General features: G+C 36.3%; 1 protein-coding gene across 3 annotated transcripts in view; it reads left to right on the top strand.

Annotated features, from left to right (window-relative positions):
* Window positions 1-15,287, top strand: part of LOC108710540 (cGMP-specific 3',5'-cyclic phosphodiesterase-like) — a 94,396-nt gene that overhangs the window by 26,937 nt on the left and 52,172 nt on the right. For all 3 annotated transcript variants that reach the window (XM_041590492.1, XM_041590488.1, XM_041590484.1), the window contains exon 3: window positions 6,820-6,909. In XM_041590492.1, the coding sequence (XP_041446426.1) occupies window positions 6,820-6,909 (90 nt within the window). The remainder of the gene's footprint in view (window positions 1-6,819; window positions 6,910-15,287) is intronic.

The raw sequence follows: 15,287 nt of genomic DNA, 5'->3' as shown, positions 1-15,287 counted from the left end.
TAGGCCGAAGGCTCTTATATGCTCATATTTATTTAATATATTTTATATATCATCTGACAGAAATGACATCACTTATAACTAAATACATCACAAAGCACCGTTTATAAGGATATCATTTCCAGGATATTCATGGCAATTTTTTAAATTTACAGATATTTGACAATATGACATGTATCATGCATCAATTACATTTTGTAGTCCATAGTGTAATGTCAATAAACAGAAATGGTAATTCTGCATGTGGAAAAAAAAGTAAGTACATTTATCACTAACTCACATACCCAAAATTAGAATCAAGTGCAAATGATTTGAACATTGTTAGAGAGGATTTTGAAGGAAGCTGTACAATGTAAACCTCAGACATTTAGTTTGGGTTGCTTTTTATTGTTTTGGTGTCACCAAGCCTAGTTAGAAAGAACTCTCTAAGGCCTTTACAAAGAAAAATATCCCCTAGGAAGAAAATAAAAAGATCAACAACTGAACATGAAACAGGCCAGGCCTCCCCAGAAAGTTCAACCCCTGATCAGAACTCTAGATTCTAAAAACCCCAGAATTTCACTGTGGACTTACAGGTAGCTCTCTCTGCTGTTCATCATCATGATCACAGCTAGTTCGTTTACATTCATTTACAGAATGAAATGGAATTAGAGGGCCCACAGAAAGAGCATAAAAAGTATATAAATCTACAATTAGAAAAAGACTAAAGTTTGCCAATGACTCAGGCAAAGATAATGCATTCTGGAACAATGTGCACTTGACAGACAAGCCAAAGATAGAGTTGTTTGGCCACTGTACTAACCATATTTGGCAATAACCAAAGACATGTTTTCAACAGCAGCTTTAAAGCATGCTAATGCAAGTGTTATGGTTTGGGGCTTGGGAAGATCACCATCATAGAATTGTCTATGAACAGTTGTTTTTGAGGCTGAGAAACAACCCAACATCCTTCCATCCTTTTCCGAAACTTAATCTAATTTTTGCTTCAGAAGCAGAAAACAAACCTAAAATTACTCTAAATGTCATGTTGACAGTCCACGGATGAACATTGTACTAATTATTAGTAGCTTTGTATTTTCTCCCATGCCAAAAAGCATCCAACCTTTGATTGAAAATTTCTAATGCATCTATCAGTAGGACAGAATTACACAAACGCCTTTTCTTCTAAACTCAAGGGATGCTCTTGAGTCCACTGGAAAGATCTAATTGGGAATAAGGCACTGATTAAGTCTAAACTGCTTCTCTGTAAAACTTCAACATAATTTACATCTTAAAAATTAGCTTTATAATTCATAATTTCCCTAATACGAAAAAGATAAAAACAACGGTGTAGTTTGCCCTGCAGGTGTGGAGTTTATGAATCTGCTAATTTATGGATTGATTGAAATGAGCCCCATCTAATTGGCCCATCAGGATTTCAGTCAAGCTGATTACATGTCCATATGCCCAGCAACATCCCTCAGTGCTGTTTAAACCCCTGGAGTGTTAGTAGTGAATAATATCATGCACCTGTGCCAAACAATATTTTCCACATAATAGTCTTTATTACAAACATTTACTGCTCTTCATTAGAGGAAAATCTGAAGTGTGTAGCAAAAATACCAAGTCTTATTAATAGTGTAAATTATAATCCTTTGATAATTAAGTCCTCATAGTGGTGAGGTTCTTCTGTAGTTATGCATATAAGGTGTTGTCGTCATTACTTGGTCACTTTAACATTCAGAACATTTGCAACACATTGTCTATCAAGCATTTCCTAATTAACGAGCCCCAAGTATGAGATGTGTGATAAAGCGTGACGCAGGGTCTCTTCACTGCAACAAAAGCATGTGTTGATCAGTAGGAATATAAACGATCTCTGTTGCTGGGATAAGGAGAACCAGCTGTAAATGTGCCAACAGCTTCAACTAAATAAAATGAATACAGCTTTCATTGTTATTTCAGTTTCATTATCATGGCACAGGGTAGGAATCAGGCATTGAGTGTAAGATATGTATATATTGTGTAGTTTGGGGGGGATCACACTGAAATTTGCATCATAAATGCAGGCCACTCCACAGTTTATATTTCAACTCAAAAGAGCTTTTCTAGCAGCAGAAAAATGGCAACAGATTATATAGCTTGCGTTCTGCAACAAAAAGTCCAACTAAAGCATACAATTGCTTAAAATTAGTACTTCTAGCATCCAGTGCACAAGGAGACTTAACAGGCTGGTCTCTTAGGGAATCCCACAGGTCAATAACAAAGCAGAAAAGTCTCCAACTTTCTGTCAGACCCAGACCCTGGTCTCAGTAAATTCAGTAGGTGAAGTTCAAAGCAGCTCCAACATGTATCTCCTACTCTCACACCCATTCACCAGCTTCTCACTTCCTTAAAACACCCCTTGGATGTCCAGCCCACACCTCTGCTTAGTTAACCCTGTGGTGGCTCTTGAAAGGGTAACATGGGTAAAAGGGATGACTCAAAACCTAAAGAATGGGGATATATACCTGCCATGCAGGTTATCCACCCTCCAACTTGTACAATATATAGTGAATAAAGTACCCCCTCTTGTAAAATATAAGGATATTATGTTACTGAGGAATTTCATGACCATATAAAAACACGACGCCGAAGGCCGAGTATTTTTATACAGGCCATGGAACTCCGAGATAACTTCTAATATATCCTCATATTTTACAAGAGGGGGTAATTTATTTATTATAATACACAAGTTTCAGTGAGTCATGTGACAGAAATGACATCAGAACTCACTGTTTATAACTGATGACATCAGAACTCACCGTTTATAAGGATATAATTTACAAGATATTCATGGCTTTTGTGTATTATATGTATATATATATATTTACAGAGAGAGAGAGAGTTTACTTTTGGTGCAGTGGAGACACACCGCAAGTAATAACAAATCAGTGTAAGTATGACTATTACTGCACTCTCATTTTTAAACATATCCCCTTGAGATTGATAAACTCTTCTAAAGGTGTGGATGGTATCATCATGGGGGTGAACAGGGACCAGTTGCTCAGAACACCTAAAAGATGTCCACATTCAGAGTGAATCAGTTGGGCAATTTTTTCTTATTTCTAATAAAGTCTTGATAGATTTCATAGAATTACTGTAGGCCATTGATTTTTTGTGTATCTGACTGATCACAAATTATGTAGATCCAGTAGACACATGATTTGGATCACTGAAAAAAGTGCTGCACTGTCCTTCTCCTGGTATCCTGTGACTCCATACAAGCATTGATTGGTGTTATCGGCCTAGTAGTTTTTCCATTTTATTTGATTAGCTGCAGGGCTGTTGCGTAGGATTGTGATTCTCTACAACAAATACATCTATTGCCACTCATAGGCAGATGAGCCTCATCAGTGTATGAATGAAGTCACTGACAAACCCGCAGGCGATTGTGCTCAGAATTGCATTTTGTTCTTTGCACTTGGAGACATACGTGTGTGCTATAGTCATACAACATATAAATAATATGATATATTTTGCAAGTGGCCAAAATAAGTTGGTTACTTATTTTACTCATTTTTTTTACGGTTAAATTTAAAATATGTATTTGTTAACAATTATTGTTCCCTAGCCTCACAACTGTAGCTTTGGTTGTATGCTGGGCCATTGTCATCAGACCCATATTGCAGAAGTCAATGGGAATTCACTGTAGGCATGTGTTCTTTGCAAAGCATACTGTGCTGAGTTTGTGTCATATGCATTACTGGTAGACAATGAATGTGTTTGAATCCCTATATTAATACCTAATCACTTTATTAATTTTTGCTGTTTCCAAAGTGAATTCAGTGCGGGTGGAATTTCCTCTGTAAACCCTACCATAGGTGCTGCAGTTGGCATATAAACATATCCACTTTGCAGCTGCTATTTGCCTTTTCCTAGCCCATCCTAGCCACCTCCTTACTGTTCAGTCATCCAGTTTTCATGGATAAGTAGCTCTCGTCAGGGCTTTTCTGCCCTTGTTTCCTGATTAGTGAAGTGCCCCAGTTTTGTGTCTGGTTTCTCCTGAAAGCTTGTTGGTGCTCTTTGGTTTATAATCAAATAGACAGTAGAATAAATCTATAGGGACTTCGGAATCTATACCATGTAAAGTACACATCCTCAGTTTATTACAAACTGTAGCTACAGTACTTAATGGGAATTCATATACCTATATACAAAACAAGCAATAACAATTATACCTCTTCCTCACCCCACTACCCGTTACTGAATTTCCATTTTGATTGAACCCAGTTCAAAACCAAATTCACCTATATTTGCATGGTTGTGAGCTCTGTGTACTAGTGTTATACAGAGGATCATATATTATATTGAAGCATATTGCTTCAATATATACACAGAAAATATTTTCTTTAGTATTTTTCTTGTTGGGCATTTTGTTTCTGTTCTCTTTCATAAACAGGGCCATTGTAAATGGAGGTTGAGGGGAAAAAATCATTATGTAAAGTCTTTGTGTGGTTTGTGGGTGCTGCAAGTTTGTTCCAACCACAACTAAAGGGCCACATAGTAAGAAACAGCGTCACCAGTGTCACCAGATACAGTCTATTTTTCAGTATTTTTGTTCTGGGTAGTACTAAGTTTCTGAAACACATCTTTATGCTAACTGGCTGGCAATAGATTCTTTTTTATATTTCTTTGTGTTTTATTTCATGATGTACTTCCTTTGTGCATATGTTTTGCAGTGTTTGTTGGTTTTTGTGACACTGCTCAATTCAAAATGAAGATGAGATTGGTAATTACTGTCCTGTATTCCGTTCCCGGCAACAGCTACATATTTCTGAAAAGCTCCCAGAACTCTGCATCTAAATCTGCCTGTCAGTGGTTTTCTAATCATTGCTTCTTCATACAGTTTGCAGTTACTTTCCATTTGGTAGAAAGCTTTAGCTCATTTTAAGCTGGAAAATACAGTAGATGTTACAGTACTTTGAATAAGGCCTTTATAAAGTCTGATTAACTCTGTCGCTAATACGTGGAGGTAAAAGTATTCTGCTGTACCATTTCTGTGAAAAACATGAATACAACAAAATGTGCAGCTTCTGTATATGGTTCTATTTAAAAAACAATTGTAAACAAATAATTATTGCGATAATTAGTGTGGTATTATCCGTGCTGAATGTTGTCAATTACTTTATAAGACTATTTGAAATAATAAATTGTGAATCAATTGGACAAGGTGCCATACGTTTCTTCTCTACAGTGTATACAATGGCCTGTGGCCATTAGTTGCATGTGCATCTTATATTGTACATTATAAAGAAGTATTCCGGTTTTAACTCAAAAGTTTGCAATAATAATTTTGAACATTTTTAATAGAGAAGACTGGGCATTTTTTAAAAGAAATTTAAAAGTCATTGTAGTCCACATGATAGTTTTCTATCTGTCCATTTATTACTTCTGCTAGGGCCCATTCTTTCCTGTTCTTCTACACAACCTTTTTCAGGGCAGTTTCTAGCTTTTCCAAACCAGTTGCCAGAGCCGCGCTGCACATGGAGGCAGGCTACACTGGATGACAGCCACCACCTATCTGTATGTATAGTGAAGAACAACCCCCCCAACTAATAAAAATCCCTACCCTCCATAGCCCCCCCGCCTGCTTCCCCCCGCACAGGTGTTAACACCTGTAAATGCCCCTAAGCCTGTAATAACCCCTCGTTGCAGAGTCACAGGGGACATCTTCGCTTCGTGCATGTGCCGAAAGTGACGAAAATTACTGAAGCACCAGAAGAAGACCAGAAGATTACCAAAGCAGCGAAAGATGAGGCCCAGGAGCTCTAATGCGCTGACTGTGCAGCGAGGGGTTATTACAGGCTTAGTGGCATTTACTGGCGTTAACATCTGTGATGGGGGAGCAGGGAGAGTGACTATGGAGAGTAGGAGTTTTTATTAGTTAGGGGGATTGAATTCCCCTTTAAAGCTACCTAATGGATCAGCCATCATGATCGATTCAGGGAGAGAATTCAACATCTTCACAGCTCTCACTGAATAAAAAAAACTCCTTCTGAATATTTAGCTGGAACCTCCTTTCTTCTAATCAGAATGGGTCCCCTCTTGTCAGCTGGAAGGACCTACGGGTAATTAAAGCATTAGAGAGATTATTATATGATCCCCTTATATATTTATACATAGTTATAATATCACCCCTTAATCACCTCTTTTTCAGTATGAACATCCCCAACTTGGCCAGTCTTTCTTCATAGCTAAGATTTTCCATAAATTAAAGTTAGGGAGAAATGTTGAAAAAAACTGCTAAACATTGTGAAATTAAAATGAACAAAATGAAAGAGAGAGAGGCAGCAGGTCACAGAAACCAATACTGTATGCCATAATAATAAGCCCCTTTACTGTGGCTAACAGCTGTCACCAAGTAGAGGTTTTCTGAGGACAGCATCTATTGCCAGGTTCTTGATGTTTAATCATTCCAATGGCTGGAGGTGGAGCAGCCCTATACAGTACTATTAAAACTTTCTCATTTACCTAAAATGAATTTACTGACAATGTTTCATAATGTATTTATTATATTACATTATTATTTTATTATTGTTTTTTATTTTCCCACTTCCTGGGAAAAGCCATTACAACGGGAACTACTTTTAGGTTGGGTTGATTTTCTCTGGGATTTATGGACTACACAACTTGATGGATGTGTGTAGCTTTAGAAGCTTATGCTGTTTCTTGGAACCTGCTTTTACTTTGTTGTTCTGCCTGTCTCTGGCTATGTTGGAATGCTTCTGATCTCATCAGTTTATAACTGAATCATCTCTAATCATTTATCTAATTACATATATAATGTTATTTTCTTTTCAGGACTCCAGATTCAATGCGGAAGTCGACCAAATTACTGGGTATAAAACACAAAGTATTCTTTGTATGCCAATTAAGAACCACAGAGAAGAGGTAAGCCATGTGGATTTCCTTTTAGATTTCCCCTTCTCGTGTTTATAGGGAAGACCAACATATGTGTATGGGAGAGGCGTACCACAAAGATCTGAGGAATACCAGATCTGAAAGTGCTTTTTTATTATGTACCTTGCAGGAACTATAGCTACTATGAGCTGTATATGAATATAAATGAAAATTGCTATGCTTTATGGTTTAACAAGGGTTTAAAATGAATGGCTTTGAATGACAGACTGTTAATGCATACAAAGAACTTTAATATCAAAAACAAGTTTAGGGATATATATATATATATATATATATATATATATATATATATATATATATATATATATATATATATATATATATATATATATATATATATATATATATATATATAGTGAAAAAGGATTGCGGCACTCACAGGGTTTTAGTGAAAAATGTTATATTATTAAGCCTCAATGTTTCGAACCCCCACAGGGATCTTCGTCAGGAGCAAAAACAAACAAACATGACGAAGATCCCTGTGGGAGATCGAAACGTTGAGGCTTAATAATAAAACATTTTTTGTTTTTTCACTAAAACCCTGTGAGTGCCGCAATCCTTTTTCACTGCTTATTTCCCATGCTGGCACCCAGGTATTAATTTTGTCTAGGAGTGCACCATTCCTTTGGTTATATATATATATATATATATATATATATATATATATATATATATATATATATATATATATATATATATATATATATATATATATATATATATATATATATATATATATATATATATATTAGGTATAGAAAAGATCGCACCCGCAGGACTTATTCTTTAACAAAGTAGATTTATTGTGAATAGATGCATCTATTCACAATAAATCTACTTTGTTAAAGAATAAGTCCTGCGGGTGCGATCTTTTCTATACCTAATATATATATATATATATATATATATATATATATATATATATATATATATATATAACCTAATTGATGTTACTGAACCTGGACTGCACCCAGGCACGCCAGACCTCCATTTCGTGAGTGCCGGATCTCCTGCTCTATATATATATATATATATATATATATATATATATATATATATATATATATATATATATATATATATATATATATATATATATATATATATATATATATATATATATATATAGACAGTATATATATATATATATAAGCAATGCAGGATGACGGCACACCAAGAAGTTACAGCAACACAATTATTTTGAAGATAAAGAGGAGGTTTGTTGGACTGAACCAACGTTTCAGTTCCTCACAGGAACTTTCATCAGGGAGTGATGAAAAGCTCCTGTGAGGAACTGAAACGTTGGTTCTCTCTCTCTCTCTCTCTCTCTCTCTCTCTCTCTCTCTCTCTCTCTCTCTCTCTCTCTCACACAAACACACATACATACATACAGTAAAAACCCCATTTTACATCCCCTGTTGCTGAACTACTCAAATTACATTCTTGTTGCAACACTAAAATCTTTATGCTATACTAAAATCCTTTTCATGTTCTACACAATATAAGTACAAAGTAAAAACAAGATACATTGTAACAGTGTTATCTTCAACAAAATAGATAATGAAAACAGCTTGCATTGTTGATATAGCAAGTATACTCTGTATCAAATTATACACAGAATAGTTAAAAAAAACACTTGGTTCATGCAGTTACTAATGTGTCAATCTCTGAATGGTGTTGAGGGACTAACATATGATCTATCTCCTCTATCACTGAATCAATTAATGAGTACTGTACAATATTCTCCTGGCCCCTAGCTCACATGTAATGCTGCTGAAAAAATACATAGAAAAACACAACCTCCATGTTCAAATCCCATAAACTTCGTTAATGGTAACTGATTACTCCCCTATCCAGGTAAGTGGAACATGCATATGCCATCCAATCATGTGTCAAAACCCACCCTAGCCCAGGAGTACATGTATGGGGAAATATGTGAGCTAATGTATACATATACAAAATATTAATGTGGTGATATAATTAAAAACAATAACATGTGTTTCACCAATATTAGTGTGCATGATATATTATATGTACCATGTGAACCCTCAGTTCATCAAAATATGAAGTGTACCACTCCTAAGGCATATATCAACCCCCTTGTTTTAATGCAATACTGAAATAGACAAAAAATAAGGAGAAAAAAAGGAAAATAAAGACAATAAAAAATAGACAATAAAAGCATATAATGTGAAAAATAAAGTAAAGAGTCTCTATCCACATTGTGTAGCCTTAGTAAAATGTATCATCGTGTATAGTGTGTCCCAAATTTGTGCCCACTTGCCATGCCCTTAGGGCACACCAGGCCTGGACTGTGAGACAAAATAGGCCCTGCCATTCCAAGTACACAGAGGCCCAAACAGCCCCCTTCCAGCCCAAACAGCCCCCTTCCAGCCCACTATATGGTAACTTTCTATGGCAGCATACAGCAGCCCCTCTGGCATTTTCCAGAACCCACAGATTGCCTGGGGCACACCAACCCTGCTCACTCCATCTTCACAAGCTCCTGTGTATGAAACTGTATTGTGGTTTACATCTGGTTGGATCCGTCTACCTGTCCACGGTATGGCAAGTGCTGCACTTGATCCCGTACATCTGCAGCCAAGTTGTAAGCCGACCAAGCCACCCGGCCACCGTCAGGAGGAGAAATTCCTCACCTGCGGACAGCAGCTAGCCTGGAGCCGAACCATACACCGGTGCATATGTAGCCACTCCACCCCTCTATACATGAGTACAGCTCCGGGCTAGCTGCTGTACGCAGGTGAGGAATTTCTTCTCCTAATGGTGGCCAGGACGGGTGGCTTGGTCGGCTTACAACTTGGCTGCAGATGTACATTGAACCTGAATATTATCAATGGTTGGAACTGTTTGAGTTTATCTATAGCAATACATGTTAGTTCTGATTAGTGCAAATCCAATCAATCTTGTTTTTAAACATAGCATAGTTTATAGTAGGGGATCTCTAGGACATTGCTATAGTCTGTCTGGTAGCTAGTAAAATGTGATTTAAGAGTTTACGTTTTGGAGACCTCTTTGGGTGGGGCTCCCATAAGAGCTTCGTAAGGATCTTTCCATGCATTTAATTGTAATACTGAGAATATCAAATTATATACTCTCCCCCCAAAACCTGATTACTCTCAGGCAAGTCCCCTATGTGTGTAAATCTTTTATCTTTTATCATTTGTTATTATTTGTGATTTTTGAGTTATTTGGCTTTTTATTCAGCCACTCTCCAGTTTGCAATTTCAGCTGTTTTCTAGGGCCACAGCGCTACACAATATGTTGGCGCTATATAAATACATTTTAATAATAATAATAGGGTCCAAATTACCTTAGCAACCATGCATTGATTTAAATAAGAGACTGGAATATCAATAGGGGAGGATCTAAATAGAAAGACGAGTAATAAAAAGTAGCAGTAACAATAAATTTGTAGCCTTATAGAGCATTTTGTTTTTAAATTGGGTCAGTAAACCCTATGGAAAGCTGGAAGAGAAGATGAAGGCAGATGAAAGCCAGTTGCAGAGTTGCTTAGATTATGTAATTCTATAACTTACTAAAAATTAATTTAAAATTGAACCACCCCTTTGAGAGTAATTGATGATTGTTATAGTGGTGCTATATAATTAAAGCAAAATAATTTATCAAAGGTACAGAATTTTTACTCATTATAATGTGAATTTATCTTATTTACATTTGATGAAACATATACAGTACTAATATTTTATTTCCATGACCTTTAATATAAGAGCCCCTATAAAAAAAATTTAAAAAAAAAACAGTGGTCAGGGACCCCTTTAAGTAAAAAAAAAAAAAAACATTGGCGCCAGGGCCCAATATAAATCTTTTTTTTAAAAAAACCCATTAGTGATCAGGTCCCCTTACAAGTTAAAAAAAAACAAAACATTGGCTCCAGGTCCCCCATAAACGGTTTAAAAAAAAAAACATTGGTGGCCAGGAGCCTATATATAATATTAAAATAATACATTGGTGGCCAGGGGTTTAACAAGATTTAAAAAAAAAACACATTGGTGTTCAGTGGAACTTACTTTAGGCTCCTTTTGTGGCTTTGGGTCTTTTCGGGGCTTCATCTTCAGCTACATTCATGGCTTTGGGTCTTTTTCCGGCTTCGAGGCTTCAGCTTCGGCTACTTCCGTTGCTTAGGGTCTGTTTGCGGCTTCGGGTCTGTTCGACGCTTTGGCTCTTCGGGACATCTCTTTGGGACTTCATATCTTTTGGATCTTCGGCGGTTCTTCGATGTCAAGTGGGCCCTGCTAATTCTAAAAGTGTTGCACAGCCTGGCCCTCCTTAGGCCTGGGCCTGGTACAGATGTACCCCCTGTGCCTCCCTGATGGCAACCCTGACCACAGTACATGTATGTTACCCACACATTTTTTCATTCAGCACCTTTTAGCATCCAGTGATGCAAAGTGTTCTGTATATTATGTCTGGAGCAGCAGATTGTAATCACCAGAGTAATCACCAGTGCTCCTGTTATCCGGAGTTCTTCTTTTTAAAATCCTGGGGCTGATGCATGCGTAGTAGAGTGAAAATGCCAGCTTTTTTGTTAAAGTTCAGCTCTACTCAACTGCTCACCCGCGTGAAGAAAGAAGAAGCAGGAAGGGGATAGCTCACTGGTGCTTGCTGGAAAAACCTTGGGTCAATGCAGTTTTCTGCTAACAGGAGCACTAGCCCAGGGTATCAGGTAAGTGATTACAATTACTGTGGGGAGTCCCTAAACTTTGAAAAGAGAGTTGGATGGACACTTCTGCTCTAGAGTGCAATAATATGGACATGCACAGATTGGCTTTGGCTACAATTTAATGAATGGCATGAATTCAGACATCTACTGCATCAATTTTTTTTATGATTGTGGTTGTAAATGTGCCCTGATTTGCATTATTGTTGTGGCATTTCTGCATGTTTAATAATCTGTGGGGTGTTTTATTGACCTGATGTTGTAGGCATAGTAAATTCCAGTTCAATATAGCACAAATACAAAGCAGATAATTCCCAGGGGAGCTTTAAATTGACTTAAATTGGCATCCATGCAATTTTTACATTAATGGTGCAGATAAAATAAGGAAAAAAGTCTCATTAAACGTCATACTAGAAGTGTCACTCAACTGGTTATTACTTCTCAATGTGCCTATGTGCAAGTTTTATTTTGCTCCGGTACATTTTGTTCTCACTATGCTATAACACACAGACCCTCACACAAAGACAGCTAATTTTTGCCATTTTTATAATCCTCTTTTTAGTAAAAGAGCAGACGGTATCTCATAATGATCCTATCTAATTCAGTGGACTCCAAGAAGTCTGTGGTTTAAATTGTTGCTATTAATGGAGCCATGGCTTTTGTAAACCAATGTATCACTTGATCCTCATATGACAATAACATGTTGCAACTCATCTTTTATTTATTATTCAGAATTTTATTGTTTTAAACAAACAAAACAAAGCACGGTGCTGGTGGACTGTATCAATACAAATTATTCAGGGGTTAGTCAAACTCTGGGCTGGATAGCCTAGAAGCAGGTACTGTGAAATTTGATAGAGGCCATACATGTCTTGGCTACCAGACAAAAATTTGAAGATACTTACTGCCAGTGATGTTTACTGCCTTAAACACTATTCTTCTCATGAGCTAAGTAAAGAAGGTTGTGCAAATGTAAATATACAGTATGTGTGTGTCCCCCATAGATATGTACTGAAACAAACATTTTTTATCTTTCACTAAACCACAGATGAAAAATTTGGTTTTTTGTATGCATTGATTTGCTGATTCTAGATCATTTCTAAAAAGTTTTTTTAAACTTTATCTATAGCAATTGTTAATGCTTTAAATTAGTATTTTACTTCATTAATCAGTTTGCATTATTTCATACAAGTACAAGGAATGGTCATTTCAGACCGAGTATATGATATGTATAAAACAACGGATTGACTTAATAAACATACATACATGTAATTCAAATTTCTTGGCTCCACATAGATCGGAAGTGAGAGACCTAGAGCATTTACTGTATCCTTCATATGTGAAACCCTGTTCAGATACTATTAATCATGCTATAGTGTAATTAAATATGTGGCGCACAGCAAGTTACTGATAACAGATATTGCTATGTGTTACATGTATCTGTGTGATACAGATTGTTCCATAGTATCTCCATTCTTATAGCAATAGGACCCTTACAAAGTGTTGCTTTATACCATCTTAGCTATGTAGCTATGAAAAGTGGGCTGCAAAAAGGATTGTGAGTATCTACAAAAGACTGAAACTTTTCAAATTTTATTCAAATGCACATGAAATGAATAAATACATGGATTTGATCAAGCATTTAAGCACGTACATATAATTATTGGCATCTAAGTAATTATTTAGATTAAATCTATACTATGTATTTGGAGAGGAATATATCCTAAACGCTGAGTATCTCTTATACCTCCCTGCTCTTGGACAGTGCAGGTTTTTGACTTTTTTCTTATATTATGAGATGTCTTATTTCCCAGAGGAGAAAGGTTATCAAATGAAAAAAAAAATTGCTGCCAGCGCCTTTTCGATTCTTGAAATATTATTTAATATCCTTATACTATTTCATTTATTATTACTCAGCCAATGATAAAGAAAATATATGAGAACTCCTTGAAGCTAAAAACATTCTGATCTTAAAAGGTATTTCCATCTCCAGATAAGTATCAATTGCAAGCTTTCGGAACACACAGGCCCCTTCGTCAGGCAAAATACTATTTTGCCCGACGAAGGGCCCTGTGTTTTTTCCGAAAGCTTGCAATTGTTACTTATTCAGTTAGCCAATAAAAGGTATCACCAAACTTGACATTTTCTGCATTTTTCAATGGCTAACACGGTACAACATCTTACAACCATCTCAAGATACTAATTAAGCATTTACGTAGGTCAGTGCCAGGCACTCTTTCACATCTCCAGTTGGCTAACAGCTCAAAATACATGCTGATAAGCATCTATGTTAATTATTATCGAGCAAAAATATTACTTGCTTGCTTTGTTTAGAAGTATTTCATCTGCTACAGGCTGGGTTTATATTTGGCATTTTAGCCAAGGTCTTGGAATAATTACATTGGTAATACTCTTGTCGTGACTAATCAGTTCGTATAAGGTTAAAAGCTTATAAGGAAACGCCTCTCTCATATGATTATTTATACAAGCCATAAAAAGTAAAAATGTAAAAGGATACAAACATGACATATCTTTGCTGGCAAAACAGAGAGATGCACCCAATTTTCCTTTAATAATCAGAATAATAATGGAGAATCAGATCTCTATTATACGTCACTAGAGCCAGAGCAGTGAAAGAAACAATGTAGACGCTGGAATGTTTATTTGAGATTGTTGAGAAGATACAAAGCATGGGAAATGGGATTTCCCACCCTTATAAAATAGTTCTATGTCTTCTTTGTTATAGTGGCTTCAAAATCTAGTTAAAACACTGCCTCTTTTCTAGTATTAAACATTGATTCATTTAGCTTTAGCTTCATTTACAGGGAAGTAACTATGTGTTTTGCTAGATTTTGTGTGAAATGTTTGTTACAGTAAGTGAGACTCGCCTCAATACCAAAGTGTGAGGATGTGGCTTCCCTTTAGATTTTCAACCCCTAACCCAAATAACTATTTAACTGTGTACAATGAATAGATGATAGAATAATAGCTAGATGATTAGCCCCACCAGAATTGCAAAGATAGTGCATTGTAATCTTCTTCCCAAATTTGGCACAGTTCATTCCAGCAGAGTGCTGAGAAATCATAACCCGTTTAGCTTGTACAGTGCATGCTGAGGAAAGGACTGTGGAATGCTGTGAGAAGATCCACATTTTTTTTGCTAGATGATCAACGTTAAAAACAGATGCTTCCTGTACAATCACAATGTGAGTTATTAAAATGTCCTAAGGGAAAGATCAAGGGGCTTGTCTTGCAGTTTGCAACTTAGAAATTGTTACAGAAAGGAGGCTAATCAAATGTCACGAAATGAAGGAAAGTGTGGAACATTAATCATCACACTTGCAGATGAAAAAAAAAACATATGCTGAATATGCTGGAAAAAAAGATGGAAGATTGCACCAGTTTACAAGGGTTTATATAGTCCAGAATAAAATAAATGAATTCAAGCAAGGGGCTCAAGAAAGTAATGATAACTCACCACATAAAGGAAGAGGCCCAGGTGCACTCCAAGCAAGAGGAGCGGATAAACCGAAAAACTTGTCAAGCAGGCACTCAAAATTAAGGCCGTTTAAGTGAGGTAAAGAAGTTTATTATGTCCACAGATACAGCCTTACGCGTTTTCATGTTACATAATCCAGATCTCTTAGAA

This window comes from Xenopus laevis, chromosome 1L, assembly GCF_017654675.1.
Source record: "Xenopus laevis strain J_2021 chromosome 1L, Xenopus_laevis_v10.1, whole genome shotgun sequence".
NCBI lineage: Eukaryota > Metazoa > Chordata > Amphibia > Anura > Pipidae > Xenopus > Xenopus laevis.
Note: the sequence above shows the minus strand (reverse complement) of the source record. Positions and strands in the feature narration are given on the sequence as shown.